The sequence below is a fragment of the Corvus kubaryi genome, unplaced genomic scaffold (genome assembly GCF_017639235.1).
Source record: "Corvus kubaryi isolate FWS band 111438036 unplaced genomic scaffold, C.kubaryi_AGA036_p1.0 37397, whole genome shotgun sequence".
Lineage (NCBI taxonomy): Eukaryota > Metazoa > Chordata > Aves > Passeriformes > Corvidae > Corvus > Corvus kubaryi.
Genome location: NW_024581136.1, coordinates 5,442,841 through 5,459,262, shown reverse-complemented (window position 1 = coordinate 5,459,262; position 16,422 = coordinate 5,442,841). Strand labels below are relative to the sequence as shown.

Here is a 16,422-nt window from a genome sequence, read left to right as displayed (position 1 = left end):
GTCACCGAAACACTGCTTGGAACAGAATGTCTCTGCTGTTCCTTTGGCTTCTACAGGGCGACATCGGACTGCCTGGGCTGCCTGGGTCACCACTGTTAGTTGGACCTCCTGGAGCTCAGCTGTTCAAAGGACAAAAGGTATTAATTTTTCATCGTATTTTACAGTGCTCAACTTGGCAAGTACAATTCTGTGATGTAATTTATGCAAGGATGGCATAAGACAAACCTATCTTTCTGTAAGAAAACACCAGCTGCAGCAGAATCCTGTGTTCAGCACCCATCCTACAAGCTTTCAGGAGAGGACACCCCATGTCTACTTCTCTGAAGGGAAGAGTAACTTGATGCAGAAAAGAAATACTGCCCTTGCTTTGGTTTTCTTCGCTTTTTGTCATTAGAAAATTGTATTTCAGTCATCTTGGCAAATTTGATTACTGTGCTATTGAATCTCTTTTGTGGCTCCTCGCTAATACTTTACATTTTGCACATCACTTGCAACTGTGTGTACTCCAATGTACAGTTTTGAACTAACCCTAACCCTTCTAGGGTGCTCTTTTTAATATAAAAATTAAGTGTGATTTTGTTGTCAATTTTTATTGCAAGTTTTATAATCACAGAATCATAGATAGAATGGTTTGTGTTGAAAGAATCCTTAAATATCGGCTAGTCCCAATCCCTCTGCCATGGGCAGGGACACCTTCCACTAGGACCAGGTTGCTCAAAGCCTCATCCAACCTGGCCTTGAGCACTTCCAAGAATGGGGCATCCACAACTTTCCTGGACAACCTGTACTTCTTCAACATCACACCTAATATAGCCACAGCTGAGTGGCTTAGAACATTAGAATGTTTGTACCCCTCGTTATTTTTTAACAAAAACTGTGTTACAGAGCCCATATTGGAGCCTCTGTGTCCTCAAGTCTGATTTCCTCAAATACAAAAATGAAAAAAAGGAGTTGGCATTTCCAGCTCCTGCAGCCTCAACTCAGGGAACCAGTAGATTTCACATGTTGGATCTTGGGCTTTGATCATGCAAATGGTTGCTATACAGGTGTATGAAGAAGAGAGAAAGGACCAAAAGAACTGCCATAAACTCCCCAGGTTACTGGGAAGTGGGACATTTGCTGCTGTACAACACATGACACAATCATGGCCATGTAAGCAGCATGCACCCCATTCAGACTGAGGCTGTGCTCAAAAGTTTAGATTTATGCTCGGGAATAGTTATATCAAACCAAGAAGAGCAGCAAAGTAAAAAAAGGACTACTGTCATGCATGTTTGTAGGAACAAAGCCTGACCAGCAGGTCCTTGCAAGTGAAAAGATACGTCTATCTCCCTCCACAGTCATTATGCTGGTTTGACAGCATTAACAGAAATAAAGATAAGTATATAAATGTTTGTCTTGCTTTTCTTGTGTCGAGGACACCTAGAGAAACACACCCAGTGTTTAAAAAATGCTGTTTAACAATTCTAATTCAGACCAGGACTTTAAAAAAGTTAACCAGCACATAGGCATATCCTGCATATTAATATACACAAAAACTTTTCTTTTATATGTAGGGCCAAAAAGGATTACCTGGGGTAACAGGATACAGAGGGCCACGTGGACCCAAAGTAAGTAATGGGACTTTTTTTTTTCCACGGTGCTGGCAAAGTCCGTCAGTGGTTATTATGTTAAACTTCTAAAGCATTTTTTGCTGTGAAATTTAATCACCACCTAAATCAGTGTGAAAGCAAAACTATTTCAAAACCCTTTGAAAAATCCTTCTGAGTCTGTTTTATACATACCTATTGAGTGTTGCCTGGCAGCAAAAGGTCAGTGTTGTTTCCAATTGGGCTGTTGACATAATGGATTGGAACAGTGAAGAAAATACAAGTACAGATTATTTTTCCTCAAGAAGAGAAACAGAGATGATCTGAATGTGTTCTTAATGGGGCATGATGTATATTTACCACAGTAGATTAGGGAAAGATTTTAACTTCACATTGTGGATATCCCCAAGGGTAGAGAAGGCAGAGCCACCTGCTTGGAGAAAGAGTTGCTCTTTACTGTCTATTCTACATTTTCTTTTCTTTCTGTCAACATGATCAATTTAAACATTGGTGTGCCAGAGGAGGAAGCTACCTGCCACAGGCAGGAAGCTACCATATCACAAAATATCAGAGGATAATTAGAGAAAAAAGAATTACTTTAGTTTATGTTAAAAACTTATTTAGCTTTGTAGCAGAAGAGAAGAAAAGAGAAGAACGAACATCACGTTTCTGAGTCATAAGTCTAGCACTTTTTCAGAAGTTCATTTTCCATCATAGAAAGTCCACTGTTACTTGGCACTTGAAAAGAGAACTAACCTAATCTTTTTCTATCAGATTTAAATTGAAAAAGATGGGCTTTAGATGCGTGCGCCAGTACTAGTTGTCTATGTAAATGATAATACATGCACTTGTTAGTCATAAGCAGGAACAGAGAAATCGGCTGAAGCAGCTCAAATGGTGCCCAGAACTTTCAAAAAAATACAAATTCAACTGCTGAAAGAATATGAAATTTAGAGAAGAGACCAGAACAGGTTCCTCAAATAACTGGAGCTACTTAGGCACTGCTGGTGATGCTGTGTGAAGTCAGCCCCAGTGACTGAGCCTCACAAATGAAACAAGATCCATTGATATAATGTATACATCATTTAATAAATGTGAACAAAAAATTTATGGCACACTTCACTGAGCATCTTGGTTAAAAAAACTATTTTGACTGTTCTAGGGTATACTTGGGAGAGGAGAAAAGGGTGAAAAAGGTCTTCCTGGATTCCCTGGATTGCGGGTAAGAAAATTCACTATAATTAGGCAGTTTAAGTTTGCAATTTCAAGAAAGACTTTAAGGATTTTTTTAAACTAATCTGTCATGCTTCCTGCATAGAGTATTTAGGAGACTTGCCCTGAGACTTAGCCTGTCTCAGGCTTAAACATAAACTCATATAGACTTTCCTTGGAAAGAAAGTAAATCTGTAGGGTTATCCTCTAAATACTTAGAGCTTCTCAAAGCTGTTCTGGAATAGCACAGTAATTCATGTTCTCCATACATGCTGATGGCAGTTTTTTACAGCAACTTTACTTGTGCTTGATTTGCCTAACAGTGCTGAAGTGGAGCAGCACTTTAGCATACTATTGATGCAATATGGTAAAAAAATTGAGTGAAAACCTGACTGGCTTGCTTTGGTCAATAGTTCTAATTCATGTTCATTTCTCATAGAAACTATTCGCAATGCTTTGCAAAGTTTTTGGAAGATATCCCAAGTAATATTTATCTGTGTAACATTAACTGTCACCAGTTCTGAATAGGTTTAATTCTGAGTAAATTTTTACTGTTTTAGCTTACAGTCTACTTGTTTTTATTAGGGTCATCCTGGTTCTTATGGACCTGCAGGTTTTCCTGGAATGAAGGTATGAAGGCATAAAGTATAAGCAGCTCCCTGAACAGTGGGATCAGTGAGATTTTGTTTTCTGTGGATTTGAGCAGATTTGAAATTTCCGCATACTTCACAGCTCAGATTGCATTCCTTCCTTTCTCTTTGCTACCTGTTGCCACAGAAGCTGTATGAACTCTGTCTTTGAATTTCTGCCACTCTTTTAAATTTGGCTGAAATTTGCTAATGAAATCTGAAGTTGCAAGGAGGAGGAAAAGTCAGTGGGACACACATACGGCATAATAGAAAAGTTATGCAGCATGTTAACTTTGTTTTTTATGGTGACACTGTGCAATTTTGTGGTGCATGCATGTTTTGTTCATGTTTCTGGCTAGAGAAATCCCAGTGATGCTAACTCTGCTAAATTTTACTTACAAACTTACAACATCCTACTGGAATAAAGAACAATAGCTGTATGTATATCTTGCCCAAATCTAGTTAAGGTAGTGATCATGCTATTCATAAATCACATTAATGTATAAATATTTGCCTCTAGAGTTATGTTCCAGGTGACTGTTTTATCTGCAAAAATACTTTTCACTTTGTTTTTCACTCCTGCCTACCTAGAAAGTTTCAGTACTGGCTGGATGAGTATATTGAAAAATCATAAAAAGAGAAGAGAGCTGATACGCAGCTCCTTTCCGTGCAGTAGTTTAAGAGAGTCATTCAGCAGGCAGCAAACCAAGCTGCATTAAGCAGACAGTCTGTCAGAGTCTGCTGATATGTATTCCAGCTAATTCTGTGCCCCAGCTTCGCTGAATCTGCTGACCACTGTCTGAATAACCTGGCAGTACATGCTGTGAATTTTCTAACACAGGAGAGTCTATGAAACACCACCTCTTGTATGAACCCAGTGAATTCTCTGAAATAAACTGTGGACACAATTATAACAGTACTGTATGACTGCCTTACTGGGTTTTGCTCAATTAATTATGTCTTTACAGATAAATCAAATTGTATTTATGTGATCCTTTCCAGGGTGAAACAGGATTTGCTGGTTTTCCTGGACAACCTGGCTATCCAGGCATACAGGTGAAAAAATGACCACACATTCACACCCCACTTCCCTCTGTACCAATGTTTCCTCCCAAATGTACCCACTTATCAGGCCATTTCCCTTTATACAGTCATAATTTCTTTAAAGATTTACTGTTTTCATGATGGTTATAGTTACTCATCACTGTGGTAGTAAATAACAATGTAAGAAAATTCCTAGCTGGGGCACATGAGAGTGGGAATTCTATTTTACATACCATATGAATTGTTAATCCCAATGGCCAATAGTTACCTGTAAATATACCAGGATAGCTACCTAATCCATGAATTGTAGTATTCTGCAAGGTATTCATGGTTGAGCTGCATTCTGCAGGGAGGTATGTGAGGCAAAGGAAGCTGCTATTTAGTTAATAGTATGATCCTATAAACCAGGATGAAAACTAGCTCCAAATGAGTGGCAAAATTCCATTCAGATGGGCTTGTTTGCATGATTTACCAAAATCTCTTGGCATGTGTTCAACCCGTTCACATAAGTAATTGTTCCAAGATGTTTACCGGAATGGTAAGGAAGTTGGACTCCTTCACACCAGCTGTGTTTAAACATTTCCTACTTGGTTCACTGTCTTTTATTTTACAATACATGCTGCTTTCTGTTAGGGATTAGAAGTGTAGGTGTCACATCCCAGGGCTAAACAGTAAAAGAGGAAAATATTTAAAGTGTGGAAGAGATGCTTAAAATAATTTCAGAAGACCCAGGTGTCAGTCTAGTGACATTTCAGGACATAAGTTTATGGAATTTTCTTCTGCAGGCTTCAGAATCAATGAAATTCTGACTACTGGATCATACTGTAATTCTAAATAACAACAAAGACTTGAATGAAGGGAACTATTATATTTCCTGTGGAATCTACAATGCTAAAGCACACTCAGAAGAAAAAAGCAGTTCTGGATGCTGCCCTAGAGGGAGTAAAGCAGCAGTGAGTCTAGCCAGGGGGGAAGGCCTAAGGAGTCCTGGGATAGGGTCCAAGTGGTCAGCAGTGAATGAGCAAGAGGAGAAGTGAAATGCTGCAATGCAGAAGGTGGGTGACAGATTCATCCATAGAGACATCAAGGTTGAAAAAGCTCATCAAAGTTATTACCACAGTACAGAGGACAAAAACAGTATTGCAGAAATTGTGACATCAATGAACTTGGCTTAAATATTCTGCAATACAAAAGTCAAGGAGTATTTATTTCCCTCTAAAATAATTTTTTTGAAAGCTGCATATAAACCAGTAAATTTTCTTCAAGAGATCTGCATAAAAATCACCTCTGTTATAAATGAAAGGTTAAGATTAGAACACACTCTACATAATCTGTGGTGACACAAAGAAGTAAACTGTGGCTGGTGCAAACTTGTCATAAGTAGTATACATCTAAGGACACAGTTGAAAGCACACAAATATAAAGCAACAAACAGGTTTTCAAGAAGCATGTTTACAAATGAGAAATGACAAACACATGAAGTAAATAAGTAAAGTACAATAAAAACATCTGGCTTAGTCACAGACTGACTTTCAAAGTTAGGATTGCCAGGAGAATGCTAGACCAGCTTCTTCAGCCAGGATTTCAATTATGTGGTCATACCTGGAGGGAAAAATTGCCCACAGATGTTACTTTTCCTCTCCTTTGGCTATTATCAGCTTCACAACACAGTGATATCATTTAGATACTAATTAAACTGAAACATTGCATGTCAGATTTAAAGAGAAAATTCATTGCGGTCCAATACTCCCAAAACAGAGAATCAAATCTTAAGTGTTTTGTTGTTAAAAAGTTCTCACCCTGATGTACAAATTGTTTTAGTTTGGGGCATCGTTAACAAACTAGAGACAAGTAATTTCATAAAGAGAATAGTGCATTCCTCAGACTCCATTGATTAGCCCACAGCCTGAATAGCCATCAGTTAACACTACAAACAGTAAACAAAAAAATAATTAATTGTTGGTAGCTTATGCTAGGGAAAAGCTTGAAGTCCTGCAGTAATGAATCAGAAAGATGAAATCACAGTTGCTAATGCACAGAGCAAAAGAAATCAAATCAAGTATAGACACAACTTAATAAAAAAAGGTTAACTAATATAGATATGCAAAATCCTGAGTGATTGCACAGATGCTTTAGGTTTGCTTGGGAAACAGTTGGAGAAATCTGATTATTCCTGAAAGGGGCAGATCTATCCAGACTGCATCAACTGTTCAGCTGGTCTCACCAGCTGTTGCTTATGATCCAGTAAAAATCACATGCACTGAAGGAACAAGAATATGATTAAAACTTCTCCTGGGAATAGCCTGTCCTTGTGTAGATTTTTCTGAAACAAACATGTTCAAAGAAAATCTAAGATGCATTTGCATAAAGACTCAGAAAAAAACCCCAGTTGCATCGAAAGTAGATTTCATCTGTAAAAAATGTTAACTGTTGCTAAAAACAAAAAATGGACTTCAAGGAATTGTTGCCATACCTTTTGACCCCTATGCCTGGATGCTGGCAACACTACTGTTTTTTTAATAAACTGTTGACAAGTTGAGTCTCCTGAAATTTCTATGGGAAAACAGTATCAGTCAACAAAATAATCCAAACAGATATATGCCATTGTGTAGGAGTGTACCAACGGTGAAAACACAGCAAATAGGCAGGTACCATCCAGAGCTAATAGCCTAAACCAGATTTTCAGAGACCACAACTGAAATTTTTCACTTGAGATACCAAGAACAGAAATGTTTGACCGTGGCTCATTACTCTTCAGTTCTTTCTTGTGTTCTGGTTGTGTCATTTAAAAATCAGCACAAAAATTATATAAGACTTGGGCCAAGTACATCTATCGTACAAATCTTTGAGTATTTATCATCATTAAATTAATCTTAAATCTCAAAATCCTTTCTAAATTTATCAGAGAAGGAAAAATGCTAGATTCACATTTTCTTTCCTGCCACACAGAAGGCTCTTCTGTGTCATTAGGGAAGACAAATTCATGTTCCTTTTTAAAAGAACCAAAGATGACACAAGGATATTTTTTCATTCTGCAAGATACAGTCAAAGGAAACAGGCCAGAGATCAAGAGGGCAGCAGGCAGTGACAGAACTGTCTAATTACTGTAGAGAACAATTTTTTTTTTTTAAGCCAAGAAAGAGGCATGGGTATCCAGTTTTGCAGTCCCAGTTCTCCTTGTCTGTGTCCTAAAAGGCCCTGGAGTCCAGTCCTGGGAATGCAGCCTCACTACGCAGTTCCCACATTGACATGATTGTTTTCTCAGTTCCCATTTGCTGAAAAAGGAGGGCTGATTCCTAATCTACAAAGCAAAAGGTCTAATACATTTTGCCACATAAAAGACTTCCCTAAAGTCCTCTTCACTTGCAATTCTAAGTATCAAAATCCAAGTTAATTTAGAAATCCTCCAAGCAGAAGTGATTTTCCTCACCATTAGTAAGCACTTTTATGTTTCCCTAATGCAGATGTTATAAGAGCTTTGAGTATCTCTTACCATTGATAATAGCTGTTAGACTGTGAAACTGTTTTTCTTTATACTTATCTGACATAGAAGTAATTTCCTAATTCTAATATAGAATTTCTGTAATTTTTAATTACAGATTGGTTGTTAAAATACCTCAATTAAATCAATACTGTTTTACTGTGGTTGAGTCATCTTTACAATAAATGAATGAAATCAAATACAGCAGTCACATGTTCTGAAGAATCAAATAGATATGTGTGATAGGTTTATAACTGTTTAGTCACTGGTATACTGAAAGATAATGATTATTTTAAATCTTTTTGCTTGGTTTTAAATGCTGTAAAGTGTCAAAATCAAGTTTCCTTGGTGGTATGTGTCACATCCTTACATACCTCCCCATTGTTGAAATATTCAGTTACATCTAGTACACTATATTTACAGGGGGATCCAGGAGAAGAAGGGCCTCCAGGTCCTCCTGGAGCTGTTGGAACTCCACTGCTTCCTATAAAAGGTTATACCTATTTTTGACTTGTCTTTGTGCTGTATAAAGTGCAGGATGTGTTTTGCTAATGTGTGTGAAAGTGGTCAATAGGGGTGCAGGGGACAGAATCCTAAAATGTTCCGAGTGGCCACATACTGTGTTTATGTGTTTGGCCATGTTTTTGTGTGTTTGTCTCGCTGATGTCCCTGGAACTCTGTGAAACATACAAGTGTCAGATTAAATGTTTGTGTGAAAGATCCTCGTGTATACAGTCACAACTAGACCTGAGGGACTCTGGTTATTGGACCTAAGCACATTTACAAGAAAGCTATGAAAAATAAGCCTATGCTGGATAATGGACAGCGAATAAGAACACCTGCCTTCCCATCACAACTTAGGATTCCTATTTTCAGTATTGCCACAACACACAGATTTTAGACTACAATCAAGCTTCCTATTGCATAGCAGGGGCAAAATCCTGGGACTAGTATGCCCAGCAGAATACCTGTCAGTGTTATTACCTTCCTCACTAAACCTCAGGCTGGGTTTTTATGTCCCAGCTCCCTTTATCCCCATCTTTGTTATCTAATCGGTGAAAAGATGTGTGGAAATTCTTATTTCCTAGCAGGAAGCAGTGGAAAACAGCTAGGTCTGCTGCCTGGAAGGTTTTGCTTTTGCATCTAATACTGGGGGAGTTTGTCTTGTGAGAACATTTCAACAGAGAACTCATCATAAATTGTATTTCTAGTGCAGCACTAGAAATTTCTTGTGATCCCAGAAGTAAGTTACAACAAAACCCCAGTTCAGCAGAAGCTCCCCATTAGATAGGGGTCTCACCCTAAAATAAATTTTTTCCACAAACTTCCATGGTTTCCAGTCCATACAACAAACAGCTTAACCCCATGCTTAACACCCAAGTAACATTCAATCGTGTGCGTGGTGTGTGAGTGGATACTATCTTCAGAGAAAGAGCCTTTAGCACAATAGGGAGCAGAACTACTGCCAATATTTTCTTTTTCCAATTTAATGGAGCTGTTTACATCTGATTCAGGTTTTCTTTAGTAGTATGTGATTGCAATTTTAAATTTTATTATTTGTAGCATTTTTGAAAATACACTTTTAAAAATCTGGATAATTTCAACTAAGGTGATCCTGAAATGACCTCCCTGTGTGCACTGCCAAAGTACATAACACGAAATCCATATTTATTTTAAATGCTACATGTGTTTATTTTGGGCAAACATTTCTCTCAGCATTTTTTAATACATAGCACAGATACTTCTACAAAGTGATGAAGAGTTAAAAATGTGCTTGTGAAGTGGGCTGGAATCCATAGAAAAGTAACCAAATCCTCCCACCTTAAAATTAAATTGTTACACATTTTAAAATGTTTCATAAACTATTTTACCCTTGTATAGTTTTCAAATTATAATTTTGGTTGCAGTTTAATTTACATATACGCTGTCAATTCCATAAGGGGTTCAACTCACATGTTTTTGTAATTCTCTGTAGGTCCTCGAGGAGATCCTGGATTTCCGGGTCCTGTCGGTGAAATGGGCTCAGTTGGACCAATTGGTCCTTCGGGCCTTCTAGGAAGACCAGGATACGATGGAAGAAGTAAGAGAAGTAGAGGACAAATGTGAACTATACACCAGAAGGAAAGAAAGCAGCTGAAAGAAAACTGTTCTTTGTTCTTGCTTGATGCAATTCACTAACAGTAAAGACTCTTCAGTAAAAATATTAACTCAGCACTTAATAGCCAAAAAAAGAAATAAAATGATCCAAGCAGAACATTAGAAATGACTAGAAAAGGAACAGAAAACAAAGCAGAATACTACCATGGTAAACCCATGTAAATCCACAGACAAAACTGTGTCTGGAGTGCTGTGCTTAAAATTTCTGTTCTCCATCTCAAAAAGATATAAAGGGAAATGCTGAGGATGGCTTTGCTCCGTATGAGGAGCCAGAGTAACTGGGATGTCTGGAAAAGAGATAATGGAGGGAAGGAGGAAAAGAAGCATTTGAAGGTCTACAGCAGGAGCCTCTTTTCTTGTGGATCCTGAAAAACCTGAAGATTTGGATTTAAGCCTTTGTTATATAGAAGGTGTTTTTCAGGACAGTCCTGAGTGGTCTGGAGTTTCCTCCTTGGTATCTCTCATTACTGTGAAGCTGTATGGGCTGTTTACCTTTCTTTTTTTACAGGTCTGCCTGGCATGCCAGGAGTAAGTGGGGCACCAGGACCTCAAGGTTTTCAAGGGGACCCTGGTTTGCCTGGAACAGGTGAATTAATCCCAGGAAGACCAGGATTTCCTGGACCACCAGGCCTACCGGGACAGCCAGGAAGACAAGGGTTACCTGGACTACCCAGTAGGTTCAATAGCAATTCATATAACAAGAAGAGAATTCTGTTATATGAACCATTCTGTTCTGTTATATAGAACCATCGCTTTTGTTTGTCCTACAAATAACAGAGAACTGAAAAGTGCATTTTGACAGATTATTTCAAACTTTACATGGGATGTTGAAAATATTTTTCTTATTAGCTTTTGATCAGTGAGATTTCAAGATTTTCATAATTTTCTGGGTGATTCAAACCCACAAAAGTAACACATACATTAAAATTCTCTAAGAATATACTGCCTGAAGTTAAAAATACTGAGGGGGAAACCCAAACCTGCATCCTTTAGAAAAGAAACAAGTAAAGTTCTAAGTAGAAAAAATTAGTAGTGGCAATGAGAAGCAATGTATCAACATCAACTCCAGCCATACTGTCTATTGCAGTATGATCTATAAACAACAACTTGTAAAGCATTTAATGAGATCTCTAACTCTTCACGTGAGAGTAACAAGATAAGGGAGAGGAGAACACATGACCTAAGCTGTGGAAACAGTCAACCTGATTTATACTGGCTGTAAAATTTGCCTTTTCAAAGGTGTAATCTGTACTGACAGAGGGATCCCTGGAGAACCTGGAGCAAAAGGTCAGATAGGCCTTCCAGGAAGAAAAGGTGCAAAAGGAGAGAAGGGTAAGTTGGCCTGGATAAGAACAATTTGAATATGAAACCTTTGCCAGATATGTCAGATCTAAATGTGCAAGAAGTCTATGGCATTTTGGAGGATGAGGCCCATCAAAGTGCAGAGTTAGACACCCTGTTGGCACTGGGGCTTCTGAGTCAGCAGAGTCCTGTTAGTGCAGAGTTACTCAGCACTGTAAAGGGAGACTTATAATCCTTTCAAGGTGAGATAAAATGAGATAAAATGGTCTGTGCACTACTCACACAGAAAAGAAAAAGGACAGCGTTATTTTTTGTGTATTAACTTTGCAACTGTTTCAACGTAATTTTGACACATTCATGTAGGAAGTCAAGGCCTCTGCTCATGTAGTGCTGGTCCTCCTGGTCCCCGTGGCATGCAAGGACCTCCAGGTACTCAAGGAAAGAAAGGACAAATGGGATACCCTGGAAGATGTGGAGAAAAGGGCGACCCAGGCATATCTGGTGCAGTGGGATCACCAGGGCTCCCTGTGAGTAGTTTTCACGAGCTTCAGTAAATAACACCAAGTTACCTCTCAACTCAGGAGGCATTTAAGCAGAATGGTGGAGACAGTGCCCAGGAAAATTATCTGAAACTTTTATCTACTTTAGCTTATTACAGTCTAGTGAAACAAGCTTTTATTTTTGGAAACAGACTTACTTTCTTTAATGTGCTTCATATAGTTTATCTTATTCCCCAGAGTGAGCAATAATTCAAAACACCACTTAATCTAACTACTTTAGGAATACATTATAAGATAATTTATTGTTCTTGCTGTGATTTTGATCTACTACTTCTGGTCTGACATATGGAACGTATATCCAGGATGCTGCAAGCTAAATGATGCCAAATAGAAGGTTTCTTTTTTTTTTTAGAATATACTTTCTTGTGTGCCAGAGGATTTTTTTTTTGAAAATAGAGATAAATATGCCCTGCTTTGTAACTGTTGCATTATGGTTGGGTTTTTGGGTTGTTTTGGGGGGCATGTGTTTAGAGGCAGTTTTGTACCTTTTTTTTTGTTGTTCTTGGTTGGTTTTATTTTTTTGAGATTTGGTTTTAATAGCAGAACTGTTTTTTTCACATAAGGAATTGCTTAAAAGTTTCCAGAATATTTTCCTTCAAAAGAAAAAAAAGCAAACAAATCCACAGTGAGTCTGAGAAAAGGAGGTGGAAGGGCTCTCATTCAAGTTACAAGTTTCATTACAAGGTTTACATTTCCTCTTTTTTTTTTTTTTTTTCTTAAAACACTATTACTTGAGTGGTATATGTGAGATTTTGATCTTTTTGTTACTTCTGAGAGTATGCTGTAGCACTTGTTCTGAAGTAAGGCTTGAAGCCTTGTCCTGAACTTTGCTGTTCTTAGGTTACTTAATTGAGAAACAAGGCCAAAGTAATCACTTTGGAAGGAAATAATTCACTTCAATACAGAAGTGCTTTGGTCTAATGGAGCATTTTTCTCCATTTTTCTGCTCTCTTTTCTCCCCAGATATCTCATTTTGCTTTTCAGACACTGCTAACTCATCACTGCCTACTTGAAGATCTAGACATTGTTACAAATAGTCACTTCTAGTTTCAGATACACATTTTTCTCCTGCCTGACTTAAAATTGTCAGTCACATTATAAACAGTATTTGTTCCACCTATTTTTAAGGGAAAGATTTTGAATAACAGAGGAAGCTGCCTAAATAATACCCCAGTTTTTGTACCTTAGTGGCCTTTTAATTCTGTGTAGATTTCATATGGTTAAATATATTCATCCACATGTACTGTTGCAAGATTGGACCCTGGCCAACCATGATATGAACATTGCACTCTGCTTGGAGAGCTGAAAGCAAAAATCAGCATAAAAATATAGAAGAGTATTTCTTTTCCCCTCTAAAGCTGTCAAGCCACATAATCATCTAAGAATACCATGTACCTAACAAAAGGCAGATGAAATGTTGTATTGATGGCTTTGTGGATTTTCATTCAGAAAAACAAGCATCACTTACTTCCTGCTGTGTTCCTTTCTGGGAGGACAGCCTCATCCAGCAGTCACCACCCTCCAGAGATTCCCTTCCTTGGTGGATTGTGGGTTGAAGTCTGCAGTGGGACGAGTTAATGAATCATTTGTCTCTTCATATTCTTGTGTTTGCAGTCCCACATCTGTACAGCCATGGGCCCAGTGCTTCTGGCATTCCAGTCTCTTTCAGTTGTGTATCTGTGCATGTGGCAGACAGAGTCAGGCTGGAAAGGCCACGTGCCATTCACACTCCTCTTTTTGATCATCAAAAGAGATTCCTTGCTGGAGATAACTAACAACTCGTTCTCATTTTTCTTTGTCAATGATAAGGGGACTCCTGGTTCTGCTGGACAGCATGGGGAAAAAGGAGAGAAGGGTGATCCAGGAAGAGTTAGAATAAAAGGTAAACACACATTTTACCATTAACCTTTTTGTTTTCCTATACAATGTTAATTTACTCTTTACTAAATCCATTAGTTCAGTAAGTTACTGAAACCTAGAGGGCATATGTATCCAAAGTGCTCTCTTGGTAACCATCTCTTCTGCTAAACACAAGATCAACGCAGTGTTTTGTGGTTTTTTCTCTATATTGAGCCATAAAACAGTTTTAACAGCATGTTATTAATGCCAACAAATGACTTTTCACGTCATGCAGTTGATAATTGGAGTCTTCCAGAGGTCTGTACAGCAAAGACTAAGCAGAGTACAAATACTGTGAAATCATGAAGAAATATTATTGTACAGAAGCCACCTCCTGAAGTGTCATATACCAATATCATAGCTGTTATCTCAAATTAAGCCACCAACATCCTTCTTAGGAAAACCTCAATCTCAATGACTATTCAGATTCCTCTCCTATTTCTAAAAATTACTCCTGACCAGGCATTGAAGAGAAACAATAGGCCACCAGTTGCACAACTGGAATTCTTGTAATTAAATAGATCAAAACCTCTCCACAGTTGTGGTTATGATTTGCAAAAGCAAAAGAAACAGAGAACAATAAATTACAGCAATCTGATGGCACAACTTAGTTAGAAAGGCTAAAATAGTTATTCAAACAAAAGATTGTCCTTCTTATTGTTTATAAAAAGTTAGCTTAGCTTTGGATGCCTGTGGGTTTTTTACAGATGTTGGAGCAGGGGAAAACATTTGCTTTTATTTGCAAAGGTTTTTTTGACACAGCAGAATGAATCTTTGTGTTAGAATAGTTTTACTGTCCTTTATGCAGAAGTTACTTTTTCATAAATATTGGTGCAAGAGAAATCAAAGCAGGGAAGAAAATAAAAACCTTTGGGGAATATGGATGCAAATATTCTGCATCATAGAGCACTGCTATATCCTGACTTCACTGAAATCAAGAATAAATCTCTGACTGGTTTCAATGGTAAAATATTTTAACTCTATACATAAGCATGGACAAAAGCCACATTAATGTGGTGCTTGTGAACATGTGTTTTACAGAGAGACCAAGTTGTTCCATCAGGTATCCAACTACAAACTGCCTTCCTAAGCCTAAAATGCCACATTAAGGAATGTGAATTTAAGGACTGTGAATTATCATGAAGATATGATCAGTGGTTACCCAGCATTTCCTTGAGCAAAAATACCTCCACCTGCCAAAATTACTGCAAATATTTTTTTTCTTTCCCAAAAAATATTTTAAGGATTAAAAGGTGAAAGAGGACCTACTGGGGTTCCAGGATTTCCAGGCCAAAGAGGTCTTGATGGCAGAGATGGGGAACTAGGATTGCCAGGGGAAAAAGGAGCTGAGGTATGTTTGACTTTCCCAGACGTTTTTTCCATTTTAATTAACACATTATCTTATGAGAGGTTATGAAACTTTTTATCCATTAAAAATTAGTTTCTTGTATATATTATTGCTTATTTTGGCATTCCTGATTATAATCTCTGCATATACTGTGTGCCAATATTATGGGATCAGGAAACAAAAAATACACAAACAAAAAATACTAATGTCATCCATGTAGTCTTTTCATTGTGAAAGAGTGTTTCTCCAGATAATTCTCAAAAATGCTTTTTCATAATCAAAGAGAGGAGAGAAATTATGTCTTGCTACTTCTTACCGAGAATTTTTATTTCAGGGCGATTCTGGAGTAGCGATTCTGGGTGACAAAGGATTCCCTGGGCTCCCGGGACCTCCTGGGGTAAAAGGCCAGATGGGATTGCCTGGCCTGGGGCTTCCTGGCCCTCCTGGAGCCAGAGGTAGCCCCGGAGACTTTGGTGATATGGGTAATGTTGGGCCACCTGGTCCAAAAGGCCAGAAAGGTAATTTTGAATGTTTACGTTAAGAAGGAAACAACAAAATACATGTTTAGATGTTTGGTGGCATCCATCATCCATTGTGGTTTAATATGTATTATATACTATAATAATATGTATGATTCTATATGTTTATCTATATGTATACATACAGTGCTATTCATTTATGGTGAAAATACTAATTTATAGGAAAACACAATTTATACTTAAAGCTTGGCCTGGTTTTTGGTTATAAAAAAAATCAACACTGGTAGCTGTAGATAGAATTGAAATGAAAATACTGTTTCTTTCTTGCAATAGAGAGTACTGTAAAACAAATTGCCATGACAATTAAAAAAAAAAAATCTTTGTCTTTAAGAAATACAGCTGTATTACAATTTGAAATACTACCAATATTCTATAGAAAGTATCGATATTTTTAGATCCTCCATCAGTATTTCACTAATATGGAAATAACAGTGTGCATAAACATTCACTTCATGTTTGCACATCTGGTTGGGTAGTTCCCCAGAAATATTACAGTAAGTGTTCAGACTCCATTTAATCTAAAATCAAATATGCCAATTTCTTCTCCCTCTTGCTTCAGGTGAAACTGTCTGTATTACGTTGCCATATCCTGGAAATCCAGGTCCCCCAGGCTTTAAAGGTGTTCAAGGTATGTTGATACATTGGACAATTTTTGATTTTAA

At 37.7% G+C, this 16,422-nt stretch overlaps 1 protein-coding gene across 3 annotated transcripts in view; it reads left to right on the top strand.

The window, feature by feature from the left end:
- Positions 1–16,422, top strand: part of COL4A4 (collagen type IV alpha 4 chain) — a 66,593-nt gene that overhangs the window by 25,347 nt on the left and 24,824 nt on the right. For 2 of the 3 annotated variants that reach the window (XM_042041801.1, XM_042041800.1), the window contains exons 13-26: positions 57–137; positions 1,557–1,610; positions 2,752–2,811; positions 3,387–3,431; positions 4,433–4,486; positions 8,379–8,448; positions 9,931–10,035; positions 10,621–10,785; positions 11,352–11,444; positions 11,778–11,941; positions 13,784–13,856; positions 15,118–15,224; positions 15,556–15,739; positions 16,320–16,388. In XM_042041801.1, coding sequence (XP_041897735.1) covers positions 57–137; positions 1,557–1,610; positions 2,752–2,811; positions 3,387–3,431; positions 4,433–4,486; positions 8,379–8,448; positions 9,931–10,035; positions 10,621–10,785; positions 11,352–11,444; positions 11,778–11,941; positions 13,784–13,856; positions 15,118–15,224; positions 15,556–15,739; positions 16,320–16,388 — 1,324 coding nt within the window. Of the gene's footprint in view, positions 1–56; positions 138–1,556; positions 1,611–2,751; positions 2,812–3,386; positions 3,432–4,432; positions 4,487–5,297; positions 5,530–8,378; positions 8,449–9,930; positions 10,036–10,620; positions 10,786–11,351; positions 11,445–11,777; positions 11,942–13,783; positions 13,857–15,117; positions 15,225–15,555; positions 15,740–16,319; positions 16,389–16,422 lie in introns of those variants that run through there. The other variant, XM_042041802.1, reaches the window with a different exon arrangement.